Source organism: Balearica regulorum, chromosome 1 (genome assembly GCF_011004875.1).
Source record: "Balearica regulorum gibbericeps isolate bBalReg1 chromosome 1, bBalReg1.pri, whole genome shotgun sequence".
Classification (NCBI taxonomy): domain Eukaryota; kingdom Metazoa; phylum Chordata; class Aves; order Gruiformes; family Gruidae; genus Balearica; species Balearica regulorum.
In genome coordinates, this window is record NC_046184.1 from 134,101,052 (window position 1) to 134,122,851 (window position 21,800).

Consider the following 21,800-nt stretch of genomic DNA (forward strand, 5'->3'; position numbering starts at 1 on the left):
AAACACTAGGAATGATCAGGCTGGTTTTTAAGAAAGGAGACATTTAGAGCAGTGACTTTGAGCTCTGAGTCATCCGGGGAAGATTTGCCACTCTCAGAATAGAACTACCCATCTTTTTAGAAGGTGTTGTGTCAAACTACCGTACTGTAGACAGATCCTAATGTCTCCTGCTTCAATCTGTGAGCAGTTGTATTTGTCAAGAGTAAACACTAAACTTTGAATAGGCTGATCTTTATGAGCTTAACAGATTTAACTTTTGTGGCCTTTAATTAATCCCAGACATAAAAAGCTCCTCAAGTACCTCTTATTCACCATGACTTATCTTGCATTTGTTAACTAAAAGTGAAAAACAATATGAAAATACAAATCATGCTTAGGATGATTTGTAGTTGAGAAAGTGTATAGTAACAAAGAAACTAACTGGAGAAGTAAAATGTATGCAGGTTTAAAACAATTCATTTTCCACGATGAAACATACAGGTGGGCTTTCTGTCCAAGTTGCTAATAGAGACAATTTTAAATAGTCCTTTCTTACAGTTAACGGCAGTTAAAACCACTTAGCTCTTTTCAATTCCCATGAGATGAATATTGACTGAGTCATTACAGCTATGATCTTTTCAGTCTCTTCACAGAAGTTTTCTGCAGAATTATGTCATTAAGACAGAGCTTACTGTATACAACATGCCTGTAATCCAATTGTGCTTAATGGCTCCTACCTACTTTATTTTACTCATTTTCCTTCATAATTAGGATTTCACAAATGTTTTGTCACACAAGTTTATGAAACAGATGACAAATAGAACATCAAATCTTCACTTATATACATAAAGATACTGACTTAATGTTAAAAATACAGCAAACATCCAGATGCCTAAGAAGAATCAAAAAATCTTTTAAAGAAAACTATTTTTTATTTAAATTCCATGTCTTAAGCACTGTGACAAAGTATATTTTTGAAATCTGTGTAAGTCTGAAATATGTTTGCCCCTCACCCTGCCCTCCCTCCCAATAAATGAGCCAGTTTTATACATATCTACAGTATTTAATAAAGATGTCCAAACTAGCCAAAGTTTTTACATAAATGTTTCAGCACTTAAAGAGAAACATTTAATTTGCTCTCAGTCAGCACAATTAAGTGGAAACACAACAGTCTTCTGAAGAAAGAATGCACTAAACCATTTTTCTCTGTGGAGAAAGGCAATATCTTAATATGATGATTTAACAAAAACAACAGTTTAATTCAGTTAATAACTCTGTTCTTATTTAAATGCTTAAATGTTTGCCAGTTATTCATAACTGACCAATAATTAATCAGTACTTCTTTTGGAGTCTGAATTAGTATTTTTTTTAAACAAATTATCGGAAGTTATTCAACAGGCTTTTCTGTAAATTCTTTGGCTACATACATTTAAGGAAGTTAAATACACATGAAAGGTACTAGCTACAAGTACCTTAAAACAGTACACATTTACAGATTATACAGGGATCAGAGTGCAAATGTGATGAGTTATTTTCAAAGACTAAGTTACTTACAACATCCATTTTTACATCCCAAATAGAAAGGTTGTAGACAAACAAATTGAGATCCTTAGATTTAGAAGTCTCCTTACAGAGCTTCTTGACCATCTAAAAATGCCTCAAACTAAACTGGTGCTTTGTGTAACAATGTTATCGCTTTTAATTATGACATATAACCTGCAGTGTCTGTCTCCTCGCTTTTTTTTTCTTTTGAAGAACACAGAAGTTCAGAAACTGCTCATATAAAGAACAGAAATAATGGTTGTATCCCCATATGGAATTATAATGATTTTAGATTCTTTTATGTCTTTTGAAGATCTTTTGTAAGCAAAATATGAAAGCAGAAATCCATGTCAGTCCTCAGAAAAAGGTTAGGGTTATAGTGATTTTGTGAAAATGCTTAATTTTCTTCCTGCAGCATTTCTTCTATTTCTTTGTCCCAGTTTTCATCACGCTTTTCTGATTCTGTCACCACCTCATACTCTTGAAGCTCTTGTTGTAATTCCTTTTCCCAATCAGCAGTTTCTTCTACAAGAGATAAATTATGTGTAAAAATTAAATAGATAATACACAATGTTGTTTATTTATATAAAACTAGATGAATTTGTGCTGAATCTCTCTTATATCCCTCAAACTTTATGGACAATTCTCCTTAAAAGCTAAAGAAACTTCAAGATCAGAAATTTCATCTTCTTATTGACCACAGATAGAAATTAATATACAAGTCTATATTTCTATGTGCATACTAAAATAAAGATATAAAAAGCAAATATGCAGTTTAGTTGTAACAAGCGTCCCTTTGCAAGCTCATTTCCAACAGTGTTTCAGTCTACTATCAATTGAATCTCCCTTTATACTTTTAAATCTCTAGGGAAAAATTAAGTTCATAAGTTTGTTGAATATACCGTTATAAAAAACAAAAAATCAATATCAAATACTGTGGTAATTTTAAAAAAGAACCAGGTATTCTTCTCATTGACATTTGTAGTTAAGCAAGCTCATTTAATCAGGGTTAAAGGTAATCATATTTCATACTTCAGGGCAAAACATGAGTCAGAAGTCATTCCTGTGTTGTTAATCCCTGTTTTAATTAGCTCTACCTACCATATGCAAGAGTATGGGGGAGGAGATGGGTTTTTGATGTGTTATGTGCTGGTTAGTACTTCAGCCTAGATATGAAGGTACATAATTCCATTGTCCAAGTCAGTAAGGCCAGCTGAGATTTCTCTGAACAAATTACACATTAATGACTTATTGAAACACTTCCATCAAAAAGCTAGATGCAAGGAACTGATACTACTTTTAAGAATTCCTCAAGCTTGGCTATATATTGGAAAAAATAATTTCAGAAAACAAGGCTTTGGCAACGTCTGTAACACATTAGAAGATGAATTCTGAAAATTGTATTATGATAAGCATCTACATATACAGGTTTCTTCATAGTAAATAGCTCATTGCATGTGGCCAGAGTCACATCATCACAGATTGTTTTGATGCTGTTTACATGAGAATTACTGTATTTAAGACACAGAAGGTAATAATACCTTTACCTTCTACTACTGAAGTCTCTTCTCTTTTTTTGTCTAGCACCAGTTGTTCCATTTCTTTTCTTAGGTCTTCCTGATTCAGATTACAGGCATCAAAAGCATCACTCACAAATTCTGACACACCTGGACTTGTGGAAATCTCTTCCTCATCCTGCAGTAAGATAGTTTTGTATAAGCTTATCCAAAAAGGGGGAAAAAAAAATGTCACCAGTCACTCGTGACTGACTTCCTTTTAGATTGAGTCAGCAAAGAAACAAATCAAATGCATTACTCTGACAACTATTTTTCTTTAAGAGTATATTTGTAAAGACCAAAATGGTAGTTACACTGAAAATGATCTGCTTTTCAGCCTAGGCTCCTTTTTCTGTTCTCTTAACAACTTTAGTTCTGGTTTTGTAATCTTCAGAAATAGTAATAAACTCATAAGTAGTTTAGAACAGTACCTAGACTAATATTAAATTTTGACCACAATTCAGTAACAGTTTTCTACACACAAATAAGATAAAGAGAGGACTGTTCTTTGCAAATCTTTCCAGCTTAATTTAGTCCGCTGTATATTATTGGCAAGTGAAAGCACAGCTCTGCTTCTGCCAAGAGTGCTCTCTGGCACTGATTTTACAATCCAGAAATGAACAAGGGTCATTACGTGTCTAAGTTAAAGGTTTTTGCAATATCAAGCAAAACTCTTCTTGCCATTGCAATAAAATAATATTGCTATTGCAATGCATCATTTAGATTTCCTATACTTAAGCCTGACAACTGCTGAAGAATTGGGCAGAACATGGCACATGAACGTACTTCTATGAAGGTACCACTCGTGTCTAAATACAATGCAAACCTTCTACTCCAAACATTCTGGAAACGTCACTCTTCAGAGTGAAAACATGTTTTATTATAATGTGCAGGATACTAATGAAAGTATTCTTCAGATAACCAATGTTTCTTCTACTGAAGATGAGTTTTAAGCATGTACACTAAAAATTAATATCACAGCAGAACAGCAGCAGGTTAGGACTGTCAGATAATATATTATTATGGTCTCATAGCACACCTTTCTCAAAAGGATGCATAATTAAGTAACAGTTTCACACACTAAATACCAGATAAAAATATAATAGCATTTTTACCTCTTGAGATTTTATTTGAGGCTTTATTGCAACAGGTGGTGTTTTTGGCCGGCCTGTTTCTATCAAGAAGGAAAAAAAAAGTAGATTACATTTATATATATAAAGATCTAATTTATACATTTAAATACGTAGAGATGTCATTTATTCTGCATAGCTATTAAATGTACAAGGAAATACTGTATTTTAAATTTTAAGGAATCCTGGTGGTTAAAGGCCGAATTCAGCCATAGACGAAGCATTTGCAACAAAACAGAAGAGAAGCAATTTTCTGTTCTTAAGTAAGGCAAATTTAGCAAACCATTTCCTCATTATGACTCCAAAGTTAAATCACAGGAACCTCTCTGCCCCTCAAGATGATCCAAAAAAATACGTAAATATGAACAGTTGGGAATTTGAAAGAATGCCTTCTATAAAACACTTAGAAATTGCACCACATGTCACAAGATCTTTAAAGTTACAAAGGTGTAGACTTAGGCATGAAATCCAGTTACTGCCTCTCAGAAGTTCCCAAACTCTCATGGCTGGGTACTGCTATTGACACAGGCACTAGTGACTCTTAGGTACGCCAGACTACATCTGTACGCACACCCCTAAATGCACATGAGCACAAGTGCTCTGCAGCCTTACCTTTCACACAGGCAAATGAAGTCACTGAAAAACATAAACCCTAGAAGCTCTTCCCAATTTCCTGTGAAAACTCACTGTCCATTCTGCATTTAGTAGCATGGTACAAGGAAGACAATGACTGTTTACAAGCAATCTTTCTTCCTGGCAGGTAAAGGAACACTCCAGCTTTCCTCCTCATGCAGCTAGCGGGGTAGAGGAGTTACAATAAAGAGCCAGGTGGCTGCAAGAACAATTAATGTACAGGGCAGATTGTGGTAGTGCTGGAGTGCTTGCTTAGCAGTTCTATTTGTTTAAACATGCAAAGCAGCTCTGAGCTTGCTGCTCTGTTTCCTGCAGCATGCCCAGGTGGACCCTTCCTGCTTACTCAGCAATTTCTGAAGGGGGAATTTTTTTTCAGGTTTAATTTTTAAAATTAAGATCAGCTCTAATTAAGATAATCCCCTAACTGGTAGCTATCACTGCTTATACACCTCATCTACTCAATGCCCACTGCTCTGTCCCATCCTCTCCTCTTCCAGAGGATCTGCTACTGCACCCAACACCACAGCAGAAGATGCTGCAGCACTCCCTGCTCGAACATGGCTGTAGAACACGGCACTGACACTGCTGCTCAGCACCGTGTGCCCAAAGCACCATGCAGGAGAGGTGCCTCAAGCTCCATCTGCTGCTGTCATGCAGAAGCGGCACAGCAGCTCTGCACTGGGCCGTGCACCAGTCTGATGTGACTAACATCATTAGCACTGTTCTGGATCTACTGGTCTGGCACCATCTCTTCCACTGCTGATGTGCGCTCTGCCCATGAGGTAACCATTCCCAAGTAAACAGTTACTAATACCTGGAGAAGGACTAGAACTTGGCATTTTCTTATAGATCTTATATAGTCTCTACACTAGAGCGTGGAATGTCTTCCATTTGTCCCTTCTTTTTTCCTTTCATGTCAACCATGCTAATTTAACTTTGTGAAAACAGCAGGTAAGGAGGAGACAGAGATAAAAATGGAAGGCAATTAATTCTTATTTTATAGATATCAGTCAGCTTTAAGAAACTCTGAACATTATGGAGAGTTACCAACAGGCAATTAGTTCCAGTTTTAGCCTCCAATTAGGGAATCCAACCTTCAAAAAGGTTATTTAAATAAAAAATAACACAGATAATTCAGAGCTTCCCAAATCTATGCAGTTTTCCAAATTGAACAAAACATGTATTTACTACGATCTGGTAAACATATCTTTGCCATTACAGAATATACAGTCATTAAGACAATAAATTTATCTGCATATTCTATACTGGTCTTCTGAATTGTATGAAATCTGCAACAGGCCAAAAGACAGTGGGTTTTGTTTTTTTTTTTTAATGAAGATATGTTTTGTTTTCAGTCACAATAGTGATTTTACTAGATAACTCTTTAGGTATTATGCAGCAGCTTCTTTTTTACTGACAATTTCCAAGGGTTTGGATGACTCAAAGCTAATAGTTTTGTTGTTCAATAGGGTCACTTGCCATCTCTCCTGTAAAGTTCAATTAAAACAGCCATAGTTTGACAAATATGAGTACTGTTAAAAACAAAAAGGTTATGCTGCCCTTGGAACTTTCAGTTTAAGACTGCCCATTTAACTACATATTTAGCTTGCATAAAGGAAACCTTTAGCACTGTAATTAACAATAGAGTAACTTTTATTTGACTAGCCAAGAATTATAGAATAGAATCACAGAATGGTTTGGGTTGGAAGGGACCTCAAAGCTCATCTAGTTCCAACCCACCTGCCATGGGCAGGGACACCCTCCACTAGACCAGGTTGCCCAAAGCCTCATCCAACCTGGTCTTAAACACTTCAGGGACAGAGCATCCACAACCTCTCTGGGCAACCTGTTCCAGTGCCTCACCACTCTAACAGTAAAGAATTTCTTTCTAACATCTCATCTAAATCGACCCTCCTTCAGCTTGAACCCATTACCCCTTGTCCTGTCACTACACTCCCTGATAAGCAGTCCCTCACCAGCTTTCCTGTAGGCCCCTTCAGGTACTGGCAGGCCGCAATTAGATCTCCCTGGAGCCTTCTCTTCTCCAGGCTGAACAACCCCAACTCTCTCAGCCTGTCCTCATAGGAGAGGTGCTCCAGCCCTCTGATCAGCTTCGTGGCCCTCCTCTGGACTCACTCCAACAGCTCCATGTCTCTCCTGTACTGGGGCCCCCAGAGCTGGACGCAGTACTCCAGGTGGGGTCTCATGAGAGTGGAGTAGAGGGGCAGGATCACCTCCCTCGACCTGCTGGTCACCCCTCTTTTGATGCAGCCCAGGACACGGTTGGCTTTCTGGGCTGCAAGCGCACACTGCCGGGTCATGTTGAGCTTCTCATCAATCAATACCCCCAAGTCCTTCTCCTCAGGGCTGCTCTCAATCCATTCTCCACCCAGCCTGTAGTCGTGCTTGGGATTGCGCCGACCCACATGCAGGACCTTGCACTTGGCCTGGTTGCTTTCCTTTTTTCTTAAATTGGTTTAGTGAAGCAATGATATGCAGAAACAGAAATCAAATAAAAAGCATAGTGGAAAGGGGAAGCACACTGATATTCACAGAGAATATGCTTATAAACAACAGTGAAGAAAATATCTTTTGGCAGAACTTACGTTTCTAATCTTTCCAAACACAACCTTTTCCTCTATACAAAGGACTAAATGCAGTAGCAAATGAAAGGATCCAATACTGTAAAGACCTATTGTGAAGCACTACAGAAATCAGAGGAGAAGACAGTTGCTACTGTTAATAGTCTGTAATGTAATCCTATCAGTTGGTGTAATAAAAAACCCGGAGGAACAGAAATCCAAAACAGATAAAAAATTACAACAATAAAGAAATCCAAGGAAGAAAGAAAATTAGATAAATGCATTTAGATGCCAGTTAAGTGGAAAGGTTTACAAAATCATGACAATCCCGGTGATTTCCTGAGTTGATGGCAGCTGCACAGGGTGACAGTAAACACAATTGGCTCATAGAAAATGATAAAAATGGGAACTGAATATGGTGGGAGTGTAGAAGTGATATGACATGAACAGGTAAGTAGGAAACAAGTCTAAATACATTTTGGACTGAAAGGTAAAGACAAAAGCTTTCTGTTATGATGAAAGAGTTAGTGTAGGACATTTAAGAATAGCTGTTTTACACACGGAAAAAAAATTAAGTCTCAGCTTCCACAAAACTGATCGGTTATTTCTCCATATAATCACTGTTCCTCTATTGCTCTTCTGTTTCTACAGAGAGAAAAGAATATGTTTACAAAAACTACTAAAACAGTAGGAAGATTCACTGTCATGTAATTCTCAACTTCATTTTTAACCTGCACATATTTTAAATTAAAGGTAAAGAAAAAAAACCCCAAACACAAATTCTGTACTACTTTGCTTAAAGCAGTCTTCTAAACTATCCTGAGCAAAAGAACTACATCATTCTAGTAAACACATATATCATGTTGGGCTATTTCTATACTGTCTTTGTCAACCTTCCCAGGGAGGGAAGCCTGGTCCTCACAGCCCACTGGTGTGTGCTGGCAAGAGCTACTCTCCTCAAAGGCTAGCATGCTCTGGAGGGCACGTTGCCTGTGGTCACTTTGCATAGATTTGGCTTAGATCTCTTCTGTGCTCCATGTAACATGCTCAAGTGAGGCCATGATTTTTTTCAAGCTTACAAAGCCTAAAATAGCACGAGTAGTGTTTCTATGATTGACAGCATGCTGTTCAACACAGGGACATGCTGCAATGTTTGACTGTACATAGCCCATTGGGACAGCAGACAATTGTCCTACATAAAAGAAGTCAGAACTGGTGCCTCTTGCTCTGAAGTAGATTCTGGAGTGACCTGTCCTGTCAGCATTGCTTGGGTTTTAACTCAGAGGAAACTACTTTGTTCATCCTCGATGGGGACCTTGCCTGCACTAACACATGCAAACAGAACCTATGAGAAACAGAATGAGACAAACTGACAGCAAAGACACACACAAAAAACCCTTGAGAAAACTACTACAGTCCTGTTTGAAAAGGTATCTTCTATGCAACGTGCAAGCCTGGCTCTGTAATTCCCCTTGTAACTTCCCCTTCACTCCAAGGTCCAGCTGCCTGTGTGCAAGGAGCCAAGGCTCATCTAAAGTAACCTTATCTCAGGCTGTGCAGGAAATTACCAAGCTGTGCTAAAGAGCTGTGAGAAAGTCTGTAAAAAGATAAGAAAGGTGAAATTAGAAACTGAGGTAGTATTAGAAAGATGGGATTATTAGCAGTGCAAGGATTCAAGAGGAAAAATACCAATATAGAAAGATATTATATCCGAAAGAGGGGAAAAAAGTCAGCTTGGCAGTGGTCAGTTGGTTGTCAGGCCAGCAGTGTCAACTGGACGTCAGCATTAATGGATTTCGTGGACGATGACAATGTATTGATGTTGGGGATATGGGAACCTGTTCCAAGGTGCAGCGAAGGCTTTCTCTTTCTGCCTAATGCCTACCCAGCCTGCCAAAATTCTTCAGGTGTCTTACCAAGGGTGGTGAGCATACATAGCTTAAGCTAAGATTTAATGAGCAACTAGTTATCTTTTGTGTCTTAGCCAGTAACTGCTTTATACTCTTCAAGCTGCATATATTCCTGCTTGCAGAATTTGTTTGCACACAGATAAAGATGCCCAAGGGTTCATAAAAGGGTCAGTAAGAATAATCTGTATAAACTCATCAGTATAACTGAAGATGCCAACGTCGAAGTGGCTTTTTCATCTCAAGGTTGAATCCCAGGTAGCCTCCTGGTGCCCCATCTTCCTCCATTTCTATAACGGATTGTGTGCCTTTCCAGGTCCTGCGTGCGTCTCTGTCTCCACCACCAGAGTAATTCTACCCCCATATCACTAACTTTGTTTGGCCTGAGGCCTAAGCAAAAGCCAAGAGCAAACCACGTGCCAGCTGGCTGAGTTGGCTGTTGTCTTATCAGGTGAACCACCTACTTCTTGGCACCTCCTACTTCTTTCTGACAACTCAAAAAAGCACAACAGAGACCACTAGTGGTCTTCAGCTATTATACGCCAAGTACAAAATTTCATCTCTTGAGATTTCCATTCTTCTGACAAAGTTGACTGAAATTGGAAAACAGCTTTAAAGCACTAGGAGCCCCCTCTGCCCCATCTGGACAAACAGACCAAGGATGATGAGAGAAGTTCTGATTTCATAGGAAATCCAGGATAAAAATTTGATGTCACCTGATGTATGTAGTCAGCATGCATGACACTAACTTAATAAGCTATGCTAAAAGAAATCCTTTCCATACCTTTCAGCTGACTGTCCTCTTCTCTGCCTTTGTTCTCTTCTTTTCCTACTGCTTGCTGTTGAGCTGCAAGTGCAGTGAGTTGTGCAGACTGTTTAATCAGGGACACCCTGTAGAAATAATTTCTCCAGAACACCTCCTCCTTTATGCTAAAGACAACAAACAGATTTTGATTACTACATTTGGAAATATGGTTCCTTTTACCATCCAGCAATGAAATAAAATTAAATATGCAGAGAGAAGGAGCAGACATAGCTGCCTTCTAAGTAAAAACTTAGGAATTTGTGGTATTAACAGTTTAAAAACAATCCATCATTGTAGAAGTTCTTGATGTCTTACAAGATAGTTACAATGGACTTGAATATATAATAATAATAGTTATTTCTCTAGAAAAAGCTTAGCAGCATGCAAGCAATATATAATTTGGAACAACATTATGCTGTTCCATCTCTCTTGCCAAATTATGTAAACAAACCCAACAAACCAAATAATCCTGTTCTCCTCACTGACTCTAAAACCAACATTCTGTTATTGCGAAACTATATTCATCTACATCTTCACTAGACCTCAGGTGGAACATCTTTGATCTATAGGCAGAAGCCATTCCTAGTTTACCGCAGAACTATTTCATTATCTTCGTATTTTTCAGCACGTCCACAGGACCCTCAGTAACTAGAAACTGCCATCTAGGAAATGACCAGCTCTGGTAAGCGGGAGACTATCCCATTTCTTAGCTAACATTTCCATCTGATAATCCTCCAGCAGGCAAGAAAAGACTCAATTTTAACTCAGAAGGAAGAGAAGCCAGAAATGGCAGGGCCAGCAGGGAGGAATGTGTATAGGTCAAGAAAAAGACAGGAGAGAGTGAAGCTACCTTCCTGCCCATTCAGACAAACAGTGACTACTGAGACTAAGAACAGAAAAAACCCTGAACTATTAAGCAATGGGGTGGGATAGGCAAGGATAGCATGACCAGAGGCTGAAGACAGAGCATCAGAGACAGATCTGATGAAGACCTAGAATACAGGCAGAGCTTTAGGACTGACAGAAACAAAGAACAGCAGGGAAGGGGGTAAATAAAATAAGGAGTTCGGAAGGCTTATAAAAGGAGGAGATTTAAGAAAAGCACACAAAGAAAGATTTCCTATTTCCATCCTCAGCCAAGAGACTAATGTTGGAAACTCCTACTTAACAAGAATGTTGACCTATAAAACAAACTTAAGGAGCAGAGTCTGGGACTGGGCAAGAAAGGAGAACAGCACTGGAATACAGTTGGGATCAAGAAGCCATACTGGAACAGGCCATAACTGCTGGGACAAAAAACCTTATGGACCTTTTAGTTAAGTCCACTAGAAGGAAGGCAGTCACAACACAGAGCTTTTCCCATTGCCTATTCAAAACCAGTTTTTCTTGCTTGCATTGCTGCTGTTTTGTGATGCATTTTTTACCATTTCTCCATGGGGCCTTTGACTATCTTTAATAACCTTTTTGGGGTGTCAGTTACACCAATAGATCTGAACATTGCTGTTGCTGCATTTACCTTTGTTTGGAAAAAAAGATTTTCAATTAATTTAGCATACTGGACACGGAAAAAATTTAAGGCCTCTCCCATACTTAAGTCAACAGGTCCTTATTAGCTCTGAATTTCTATCAGATCTACTTCTGTTCTTTCCTCTAACTGCTAAATCGCAATGCACATGCAATATTCCACGTGTTCAAAATTAGCAGATATAAAATACATACAGAGGAAGTACTGAAAAAATTGAAGGAAGTGAAAAGAAAAAGGAGCAATTTATGAATATTTACAGACATGTTAGAAGTACATCCATACATAGTTACCAGCAGAAATTACTTACTGTTTGGGAACAAGATCAAACCTCATCCTATTGAGAAGTTCATCTTCTTGTAACATCACCATTGCAACAGGGTACATTTGATCAAAGTCAAAATTAAACTGCACACCTGCTGGAGGATCCCGCAGAAAATTTCGTTTATCCTTTGAAGAACATATTTATGGTCATTAACTGATATTAAAAAAAGGCTATCATACTTCCCCCACAAGATCAGCAAAGCAATCCCCCTTCCCACATAATTCTATCATACCACAAAGCTGTACAGCCTTTACAAAAATCAAAAATTATATTAGGGATCTACTTTGGCTCAAATTGATACTGAAAGAAGTGCACATGATCAGTGCAGTGACGGACACATTAGAAGTAGTATATTGAAAAAGACATAATTTAATAATGCCAGCCAAACTTTGAAAAAAAGGAAGTTTTAACCTCTCCAACAGAAAAATTTCAACTCTTACAGGAAACAAAATACTTACTGCTGATAAGGCCAGTATTTGTTGTTGAATTGTCTCTTCTTCATTGCTATCTACCCAGGGAGGCACTGCTGCTTCTGTTATTGAAAGGAGGAAAATAATTGCATGTGTTTTACTTTTAAAACAACAAAATAAACAACCACAAAAACCCACCTTACATAAAATAACGTATAATGTCACAAAAATAAGCAGACTTACATCAGTAAGCCAATTCATTGTTCCTTTTTCCTAAACTAAGTTCACGGCATAAGAGAGAAACTCTAGGAATGGATCTTTGCTTATCACAGGTAAAAAAAAATAAATTAAATAGTTGCTGATTTCTGTTATTGTAAAACTAAAACTGGTGATTTCTTTGCTGTCAGAACTTGGTGCCTCTTAGTTTAGTTACTAAAGTAGTACTGCATTAACTGGTTAAGCTGCCTGCAAATAGAAATTTCTAGATTCACTTTAAACACGTAAACTTTGTCTAAATTAAGTTTTCAAAATCATTTACTTTTGTATTAATTTTCTAACACCCAGAAGACACCTATTCTTTAACGATGCAGAAAAGTTATAAATTTGTTATAAATTACAATGTTATACGCTGTATAAGCATACTCGAGTTCAGCTGATTTATATATTTACAGAGATACTTCCAAAATAATTCTGTAGACTGTATATAGAGGAAAATAAACTATTGCAGATGTGTAGAAATCTATCACTCTCTTCACTGCCAATGCAAATTGAGCCTACAGAGGTATTGTGATGCATCTGTAACAGTTAACAAACAATTCTTGTGCACCTAAAACTAACAATGCTTATTTGCCTATGCACCTGAAATCAGCAACAGCTTTCACCCACATGGATTCCTATCTGATGCTAATGCTTCTTTCAGTTACGCCATCTGTTAGTCTTCCTTTTGTCAGCCTAGCTACCTATTTTCATGAAACTTGTAGAAATATATTAACAGATGCCAAAGTTTACTAACAGAGACAAAAAGATAGAAATACAGACAACGCAATCACATAAACAGTCTTGCAAGAAGAAACCAGACTAACATACTAACTACAGACTATGAAAAATTTTATTGCGATCCATTTAAAACCAGCTCATTTTCAAGATTAACAATAGAGCCACTAATTATTCAAATTGTGAGAAATCATAGCATTCAGGTAACACATTAAAAGAGATAAAAGCCAATGATGGAATGCAACATAGAAAAAAAATTGTGCTTATTTTAAAGTCTCAAATAGATCCACTAATGTCAATAGTACATGGGTGGATAACTCAAAGGATTTAGATCACAGATAATTATAAAGCAAATGACTTATGGGAAAGCAAAAGAGCAATTATGCCTTTAATGTAAGCCGAACAACTCCTACAGCAAAACTAATTAAATATTATAGTGCAAACCTTAACCCATGTTCTTAATTTCATTATGAAAATGCGACATGATTGCTAAAGCTCAAAAGAAAGGTAGTCAGCATGCCTGTTTTCAGTAAGTACACAGGCTTAAGATTGAAAACAACAAGATCAGCTTCGCTAGCGCAGCGATCTTTGAGTTAATTTCATAAAGTGGAATATGGTTAAAAAAGCAAATCTAAACAACTAGATAATGTTACACTAACCTCACTTGAAAATGTCATCTTCCTATTCCACAATATATGTTCAGTTCTGCCAAAATGTGTTTCATGAAATGGAATTTTGATAGATTTAGATGTAGCTCAATTATCCAGCTTCCAGCAAGTTTTAGCTTATGTGATGTTATGCCTTATCAAAACAAACATACATTACCTGATTTTTTTGTTTGCTGCTCTTGTACAAATTTTTTCTGTTCCTTCTGAAAATCTCCAATAATTGTCTAAAATAAAAATTACAATAAAAAGAAGTCACTCCTCTTGTTTCATGTTCACTCTGAAAGTGCTTTCAAATACACTGCAGGATCATATATATCCCTGGTGGCGCTTTTTGTAAGTTAATTAAGGTGTTTCATTTAAATCATACATTTCATTTACTGAAACATTTGATTTTGCCTTTAAAAGTTTAAACTATTGTGTACACTTTCAAAATTATATTTATAGTTTTATCCAGTTCGGGGGACCAAAAAAAAAAAAAGAAAGAGGAAAATCCTAGCTGATAATTTGAACATCAGCATACTATGCACATACACTTACTGCCTTACCATATCAAATAACAGACAACATAGACTAACTGTTTAGACAGTTTAAACATGTTTGTAAAGCACTAAACACTTAAAGATACCCTTTAAGTGTATCTTTACTTAAGATAAAGTAAAGATAAGTTACTTATCTTGAAACTAGTAAGTTTCAAGAGTTGCCTAAGAAATATATCCATTGCAATAAATTAGACTGGTAAAATTGTTAAGTATGATTTTCAGAGTGTCCGCTTAGTGGAAATAAAATAATTTCTCCATTTATGTTGACAAATTTTAATTAAAAAAAACTATGTTCAGAAATATCCTCCATTGAATTTAGAATTAAAAAATGGAGAATGGTCTCAGAAGTCAGTATGCCATGATCTACAAGTAACAATGCAAATGTTTTGTAGTTGAAAGCAGAGGCAAAAATCCATGAAGCTAGAAATGAATACTTAAACCACTTGCAAAACAGAAATTAAGCAGTGAGGTTTATGGCTTAACGAGTTGCCAAAAAGTATGCAAATCTTCAAGCTAAATCCTGATAAAATTCCTATATTTTTTTCCTTCAACAACCCCGCATTTCAGTTTAAGATTAACATCAGTGAGAGAACTACCTAGTGCCTGTTATACAAACAGATCATTGTGGTTCCTCCTGGTTGTAAGTTATATGAAATTTTGGCCTTTATGGAATAAAATAATTTATATGGTGTAAGACAAAAGCTTTATGATGATATAGCTATAGTCTGTTTCTCCGCAATGTAAACTTATTAGTCAAAACAAGGAATCTGTATTACTCTTAAGGCATTCACAGAAAAAAGAAAATGGTATTTTAGGCATAAAATATGAGGTAGATACTTAGCTACAGTTCCTTATGAACATTATTATTTGTATATTAAATTACCAAATAACCTTCTTACTCTATTTTTCCTTTTTGATGCGGATCAAAATTACATTAGACTCTAATATACTGTAGTAGGAAATATAACTGCTATTATATATAGACGGTTGTCTCTAAAAAGTCAATGAAATCTGGCGACAAAATTCATTCCTAATACAAATTTAGAAGTGTCATTTGATGATTAATTTGGAGGACAACACGAAAACTAATTATATCAAGATATTGAATTTCACTGCATTTAAGGAGAAAAAAAAAAAAGGCAGGGGGAACACTTTAGTTCCCCTGAAGGGGTGCTTGAGAGACCGGAGCAGGAGCAAAGGTCTGGCTGCATCTCCCATGTCTGACACTCCTGGATGCAGCACAGTCTCACTACAGCTGGGCTGGTTTTGGCCAGTTCCCTTCCCCTTCCAAGCTACCCTTGCTAAAAAACACAGAACAATACATAGCACTTACTGCTGCCCTTTTTTTTTTTTTTTTTTTTTCCTTTCTTTCTTTCTGCCAAATTCATGACTTAAAGCACTGGAAGAACATTTGCTGGCAGAAGTTAAGCAACTGGAACTGGCAGCCAGGAACAGGGAGGGCAAGAGATAAGTGGCTGGACCGGGAGGAAGAGAAAGAACAGGACACTAGTAAGCTGTTTCATTAACTCACTGGGTCTTATGAAACCGTACCTGCATAGCTCTAGGGTCTTACTATACAATATCCACAAAGCTGGCCTAATTCTGAATCTTGCTTCAGAGATGCATTTAAGATGCCGGTTATGGCATTCCTCTTTTCAGCTAAATAAACTAGGGAAAAAACCCATCCCATACATCTCCCAGACACCCCTCAATTCCCTGTCTCTACTAACTCTTCCAGCCTTTCCTCCCGTGTCAGCATTTTTCATATTTTCTCCTGGTCTTTCTCCAGTGTATGTACATCCTAAAGGAATGTAGATGCAGTACTGAGTAAAGCACAGTGACCATTTTTTGGCATGCCTACCCCGAATAAATATTTCGGTCACATCATTTATTATGACAGGAGATACTGCTCTTGAAATAATTCCTAAAGCCAGTTTAAAGAAATGTTATCACATGCCAGATTTGCCACACATTACAACAACAGCAAGCAAGCAGATCTTTCAGATCAAGTATCTAGAAATAAAATACCTTATCAATGATACTGTCAATTTTTCCTTCTTCTACAGACTTCTTTATCGTATGTGCTGTTTCAGCAACGGATTCAGATATCTTTTTTGTAGCAGCAGTGGCAAAATTGAAGAGGTAACCTTTCACAGATGAAAACAGAAAGAGCTGAAAAAAAATCTCTTTACATCCAAGTTCTCTTACTAGATTTTGCTTTCTCTTTAGACATTTGGATACCTACTTGAAATCTTCTTTCAAATTCATTTAACCAAGCTTCCAGCCTACAAAGAACTGCAAAAATCCTTTTCTAGTTCATATTCTTTAGTCATGATGATCAAACTGTAGGTTTGATCACAACTTTCTGTAAATCAAACTTTTATACGTAAACCTTGTTTACCAAGTCAAGCATTCCTAATCATCCTTGAACTATTGCTTTCCAATGAATTTTCTGGAGCAATGTGTTTTTCCTCATTCAAGTATTTCAGAGACATTAAGCAATGAAGTAACTTTAGCAACAGTATTAAAACAGAATTATATTTTTTTTTAAGAAAATCGACAAGCACAATAAAGTCTCATGAAGGCAGCAAATGCATGACAAATTTTAGGCAAGTAACACTTGACATTCTTTCAAAAGTCTTAAGATAGAAGCTTGCTTTTGATGTTTGCCCTTTTCTATTTTGCATTGTCTTCTTTTTAGCTCCATGAGAAGCACTGTGGCCCTGTTTGCTTATTTTTCTGAATATGTTCAGTGTCAGAACAGCAGTAACAAATACTCCCAGAGGCTAACTAGCATTTTTTATATTAGCAGTGCGAAGTGAAGAAAGGTAGCAGGGAAAGAACTATGTAGCATGGACAGTTGCCTTTTATTGTTAGTTTTTAATGAAGAAGAACAAACTTGCAAGCAGCAAGATATATATCATGAACTTTCAGAAACATTAAATATCAGTTAACTGACAAAGGATCTTAAAACAACATTGGTATTGTTTATTTCTCAGATAATGACATGATGTCACAAGCACTTTGTTACATCTGAACAGTTGTAGGACTGTAGTATCACAGCTACAGTATACACAATGACACAATGTCAGTAACTACCATAGTAAATATAATAATCGCAGAGATATCTAGATAGATTGGAGCATTGGACAATCATCAATGGGATGAAATTTAACAAGAACAAATGTCAGATTCTGCACCTGGGACAGAGTAATAAACAAGTATAAACTGTGAGAGGAGTGGCTGGAGGGCAGCCCTCCAGAAAGGGATCTGGAGGCATTGGCTGACAGCAGACTCAGTATGAGCCAGCAGTGTGCCCTGGCAGCCCAGAGGGCAAACCCCATCCTGGGGTGCATCAAACACAGCATAAACAGCCCATCAAAGGAGGTGATTGTCCTGCTGTACTCAGCGTTGGTGCGGCCTCACCTTGAGTACCGTGCGCAGTTCTGGGCCCCACAATTTAAGAAGGGTGTGAAGGTCCTTGAATGTGTCCAGAGGAAGGCAACAAAGCTAGTGAAAGGGCTGAAAGGAATGTCCTGTGAGGAGCAGCTGAGGACTTTGGGTTTGTCTAGTTTGGAGAGAAGGAGGCTGAGTGGCAACCTCATGGCTCTCTACAGCTTCCTGAGGAGGGGAAGTGGAGAGGGAGGTGCTGAGCTCTTCTCCCTGGGATCCAGCGACAGGACTTGTGGGAGTGATTCAAAGCTGCATCAGTCAGAGGAGGCTCAGACTTGTCATTATGAAACATTTCTTTACTGAGAATGTAGTCAAACACTGAAAAAGGCTTCCTAGAAAGGTGGCTGATACCCCAGGCCTGTCAGCGTTTAAGAGGCATTTGGACAATGCCCTCAACATGCTTTTAACTTTCAGTCAGCCCTGAAGTGGTCAGGCAGTTGGACTGGATGACTCTTGTAGGTCGCTTCCAACTGAAAATATTTTATTCCAATTCTAGAGTTAGAAGCAGTAATGGTGGATCTAAACTGCATAGTAACTACCAAAGATGTACTTGAAGCATTAGTAAGAATGCAAAGCACATGGGATAGTAAGAATATTTTAGTTATTCCAGAAAAAACAATGTTGACTTTTATACAGGGGATTTAAAAAAAAAACACCCCAGCATTTCTGTTTCGAACAAACAAAAAATCCACCTTCCTTCTCAAGACATCAGAAAAATTCCAGTTTCCTTATAGGTTAGACATGTAAGAAGTAACATGCAAAAAACTGAGTTGTTTTAACACACAGTTGTTAGCCACTGGTAAAATTAATTACTTTGGAACATGTCACCTTTTGGAAAGCTGACTGTTCTTTGTGATGTATAAAATATTATCTCTCTCTAATGATATCACCAAATCAATACTGACAAATGCAGAGGTCTAGCCAGCCCTCAAGCAAGCCAGTTTTTCCTGTGTAACTTCCATTTATGAGCCATAGAATGGTGGCAACCAAACTTCCTTCAGGTACTTGCTAGCATCTTTTATATCTGTTATCAGGCTTTACAACCCATCACATGCTTCACATTGTTTGAGAAAAAGCTTATCTTCTACACCTTACATATAGACATATATACTGTCCCTCTTATGGCAGTAGAGGAAGCAGCAGCCTACCAGATTGTTTCCTCCCTACCAGCTTTTATTGGTTGTTTTATGTATCCCTGGAAACTTTCTCATATGCAATCGTTTTAGGTGCAAGAGGTGCCAAAATATTTGCTGTCCAGCAATATTTTGGTATTGTTGGGCAAAGTGGTTTTGGCCAGTCCTGGAACCACTCTGAAGAACAAAATGGTTTTTATTTCCATTAAGGGCAAATATTCTTCTGAACTGAGGTACTTCTAAAACCTCAGTAAGAGGTGATACTTAGCCTCAGAAAAATAGAATCAGTGATGGAAAGAGTAACACTTCCATTTTCAAATGACCAAGAAGGTTTCCCTCCCTCTTACAAATCTAAGCCTATAGTAAGAATATGTATCTAGCAATATTTGTAGTATTAGTTCACACTGAGAAACTCTCCTAACCTTTGTAATGATGTGATAATGAGCAAAAAATAATTTGTGTAAGGCTTCGGTTTTACTAGTAAAATTATTTATGTGCTAGGGGAGTCTTTCTACACAGCTACCCTGGTTATTAGTCATGCAGATGTTTCTAGAGTAATCATGTGTTACATAGTGACATGCAAATCCTTACAAAAAAGCTTTTCCACCAGAATCTTCTCTGGTGTCACAGACAATGAATCCATGTATCACTAAACCAAATTCTGACTTCCAGAGCAAATTATATCTGTTACAGTCAATACTTATTCTTCTCCTGAAAATTCTAAGTCTTTTAGGATCAGTTTACAACAGCCAGACAAGTATTTGACCAAACTACACAGATAATCTGCTGCAGCTCAGATAGCCTAAGGCAAAGCACAGTAAAGAACCATCTCAGACTAACATTTCACTTGATACTGATCCAACACTTCATAGCACTGGTAAGAAAGCACTTAAAAAATTAGTATGAAGCTGTACTTTGGATTAATTTTATCTAAAAATCTACTTAATCTACAGAATCCTTACCTATAGCAAATTACAGCCTCGCCTCATTACAGATGAATTCAACAAAATAATCAAACCCCATTTCTTTCCTAGGAAAAATCACTAAACCCCACACCAGTTCATGAAGTACGTTATATGTATCCATCACTTTTCCCACAATGACAACAGAACAGATACTTAAAGAAATACTGTTCATTTAGCACCAATCTGAAAAAGATGATAACTGAAAGGAACATTTGCAGCCAATTACTTGGTTCATATTGCAAATATTCAAATTTTTGTGAATTTTTTTTCTTATCTCCAGTGAGGCAACATCCTTTAACAGTACAGAGTTGTTAGCAACTTAAAAAAATATTTCTCATTGTCAATAACTGCTACTTAAAAAGAATATCAGAAATACAGAAAAATGAAGATGAAACTAGAGAATTAGGACACTTCCAAACTAACAGCCTTAGCAATTGCATAGGATTGTTTCAGAACTGTGAAAGAGACTGGACAAGCTGTATGAAAAACTACACAGAAGCGATGCATGCCCCAGACTGTAGTTAACAAATATCATTTAAAAGAGATGCAAAACAAAGATATGTGAAGACAAAAAATAAAAAAGGTAAGGAAAAATGACTTTTAAGACTTCTTCACTGAGATCATATTCTATATTAGCTAAACTAACCTGAATTACCATTTACATCTGGAAAGATGCGCTTCAGAGCCGTTTTGGTTTAAGAGCATCGTGGTCACCTCAAACTTAGGTTCCCCATTTTGCATCACTATGCAAGCTACATTGGAGTTGTAGCTATCCAGATGAAAAGGGGTTTTTCTTCTACATTTGTTGTACTGAGAATAAACATGCTTAACATCCTAAACCCTATCTAAAACCATTTAGTTCAACTAAAGTTTTGGTTTATGTGCCAATGATCAGCACCGGTAACTTCTGCAACCCCTAAACGTGCATTAAACTAGTTTGCCCTCACTTCTCCAGCTGCCACCCTGCTCTCACTCCCTTAAGGGAATTTTGCTGCTAAGGCAACTGGTTTATTTTTTAAGAACAGCCCCATAGCAGCATCCCCCGTGCCTGGGCACGGCACAGCTCTCCAACAAGCGAAGCTATTGTCTCTTATTCAAGCCCTCTCCTTGCACGAAGCCCCCCAGCAGCGGTGTGCGGGAGGGGGAGGAGCCCCGCACCTCTCCGCTGCAGCTCAGGGTACCGCGGGGGAGCGGAGCGGAGGCGGCGGGGGCGGCACGGGCAGCGCAAAGGCCGCTTTCTGGTCAGGTGCGGGTGTGCCCCGGGGCTGGCGGTGCCGGGCCGCCCCCGCCCCGCTCTCCCCGTCAGCACCGGCGTGCGAGGGCAGGACACTCACTGCCGAGTCCCTTGGCCTGGCTGAGGAGCGCCTCCGAGTCCACTTGCAGTTCCACCTGCTCCGAGCTCTGCACCGCCGGCTCCGCGCCCGCTGCTGCTGCGGCCGCCTCCTCCTCCTCCTCCGCGGAGCTGCTCCTCTCCTCGGCCGAGAGCAGCTTCTCCTCGCCTGCCCGCTCCAGCCCCAACCAGCTGCCCAGGCCGCGCAACATGGTGCGGGAGCGGCGACGGCCGCGCTCGGCCGTTAACGGGCACTCCTAACGCCACGGGGCGAGCCGCTCTGTATGCGGAAACCCGGACTACTCGCTCCTTCCGCATACGCCACTTC

General features: G+C 38.2%; 1 protein-coding gene across 1 annotated transcript; it reads right to left on the reverse strand.

Moving 5' to 3' along the window:
- Window positions 1–891: 891 nt before the first annotated feature.
- On the reverse strand, window positions 892–21,800 carry SYAP1 (synapse associated protein 1). Its single transcript, XM_075776076.1, has 9 exons — window positions 21,477–21,800; window positions 16,620–16,738; window positions 14,210–14,276; window positions 12,440–12,513; window positions 11,967–12,106; window positions 10,114–10,259; window positions 4,193–4,251; window positions 3,069–3,216; window positions 892–2,046 (listed from the first exon to the last, which is right to left on the reverse strand). Exons 1-9 carry the CDS (start codon window positions 21,682–21,684, stop codon window positions 1,919–1,921), a joined length of 1,089 nt encoding a protein of 362 aa, XP_075632191.1. The 5' UTR covers window positions 21,685–21,800; the 3' UTR covers window positions 892–1,918.

Coding starts and splice junctions, on each gene's coding strand:
- SYAP1 (XM_075776076.1), bottom strand. CDS start 21,684: ATGTTGCGCGGCCTGGGCAGCTGGTTGGGGCTGGAGCGGGCAGGCGAG. Junction 16,739..21,476: donor CCAGGCCAAGGGACTCGGCA/GTGAGTGTCCTG, acceptor CATCTGTGAAAG/GTTACCTCTTCAATTTTGCC. Junction 12,107..12,439: donor AAATACTGGCCTTATCAGCA/GTAAGTATTTTG, acceptor TGTTCTTCAAAG/GATAAACGAAATTTTCTGCG.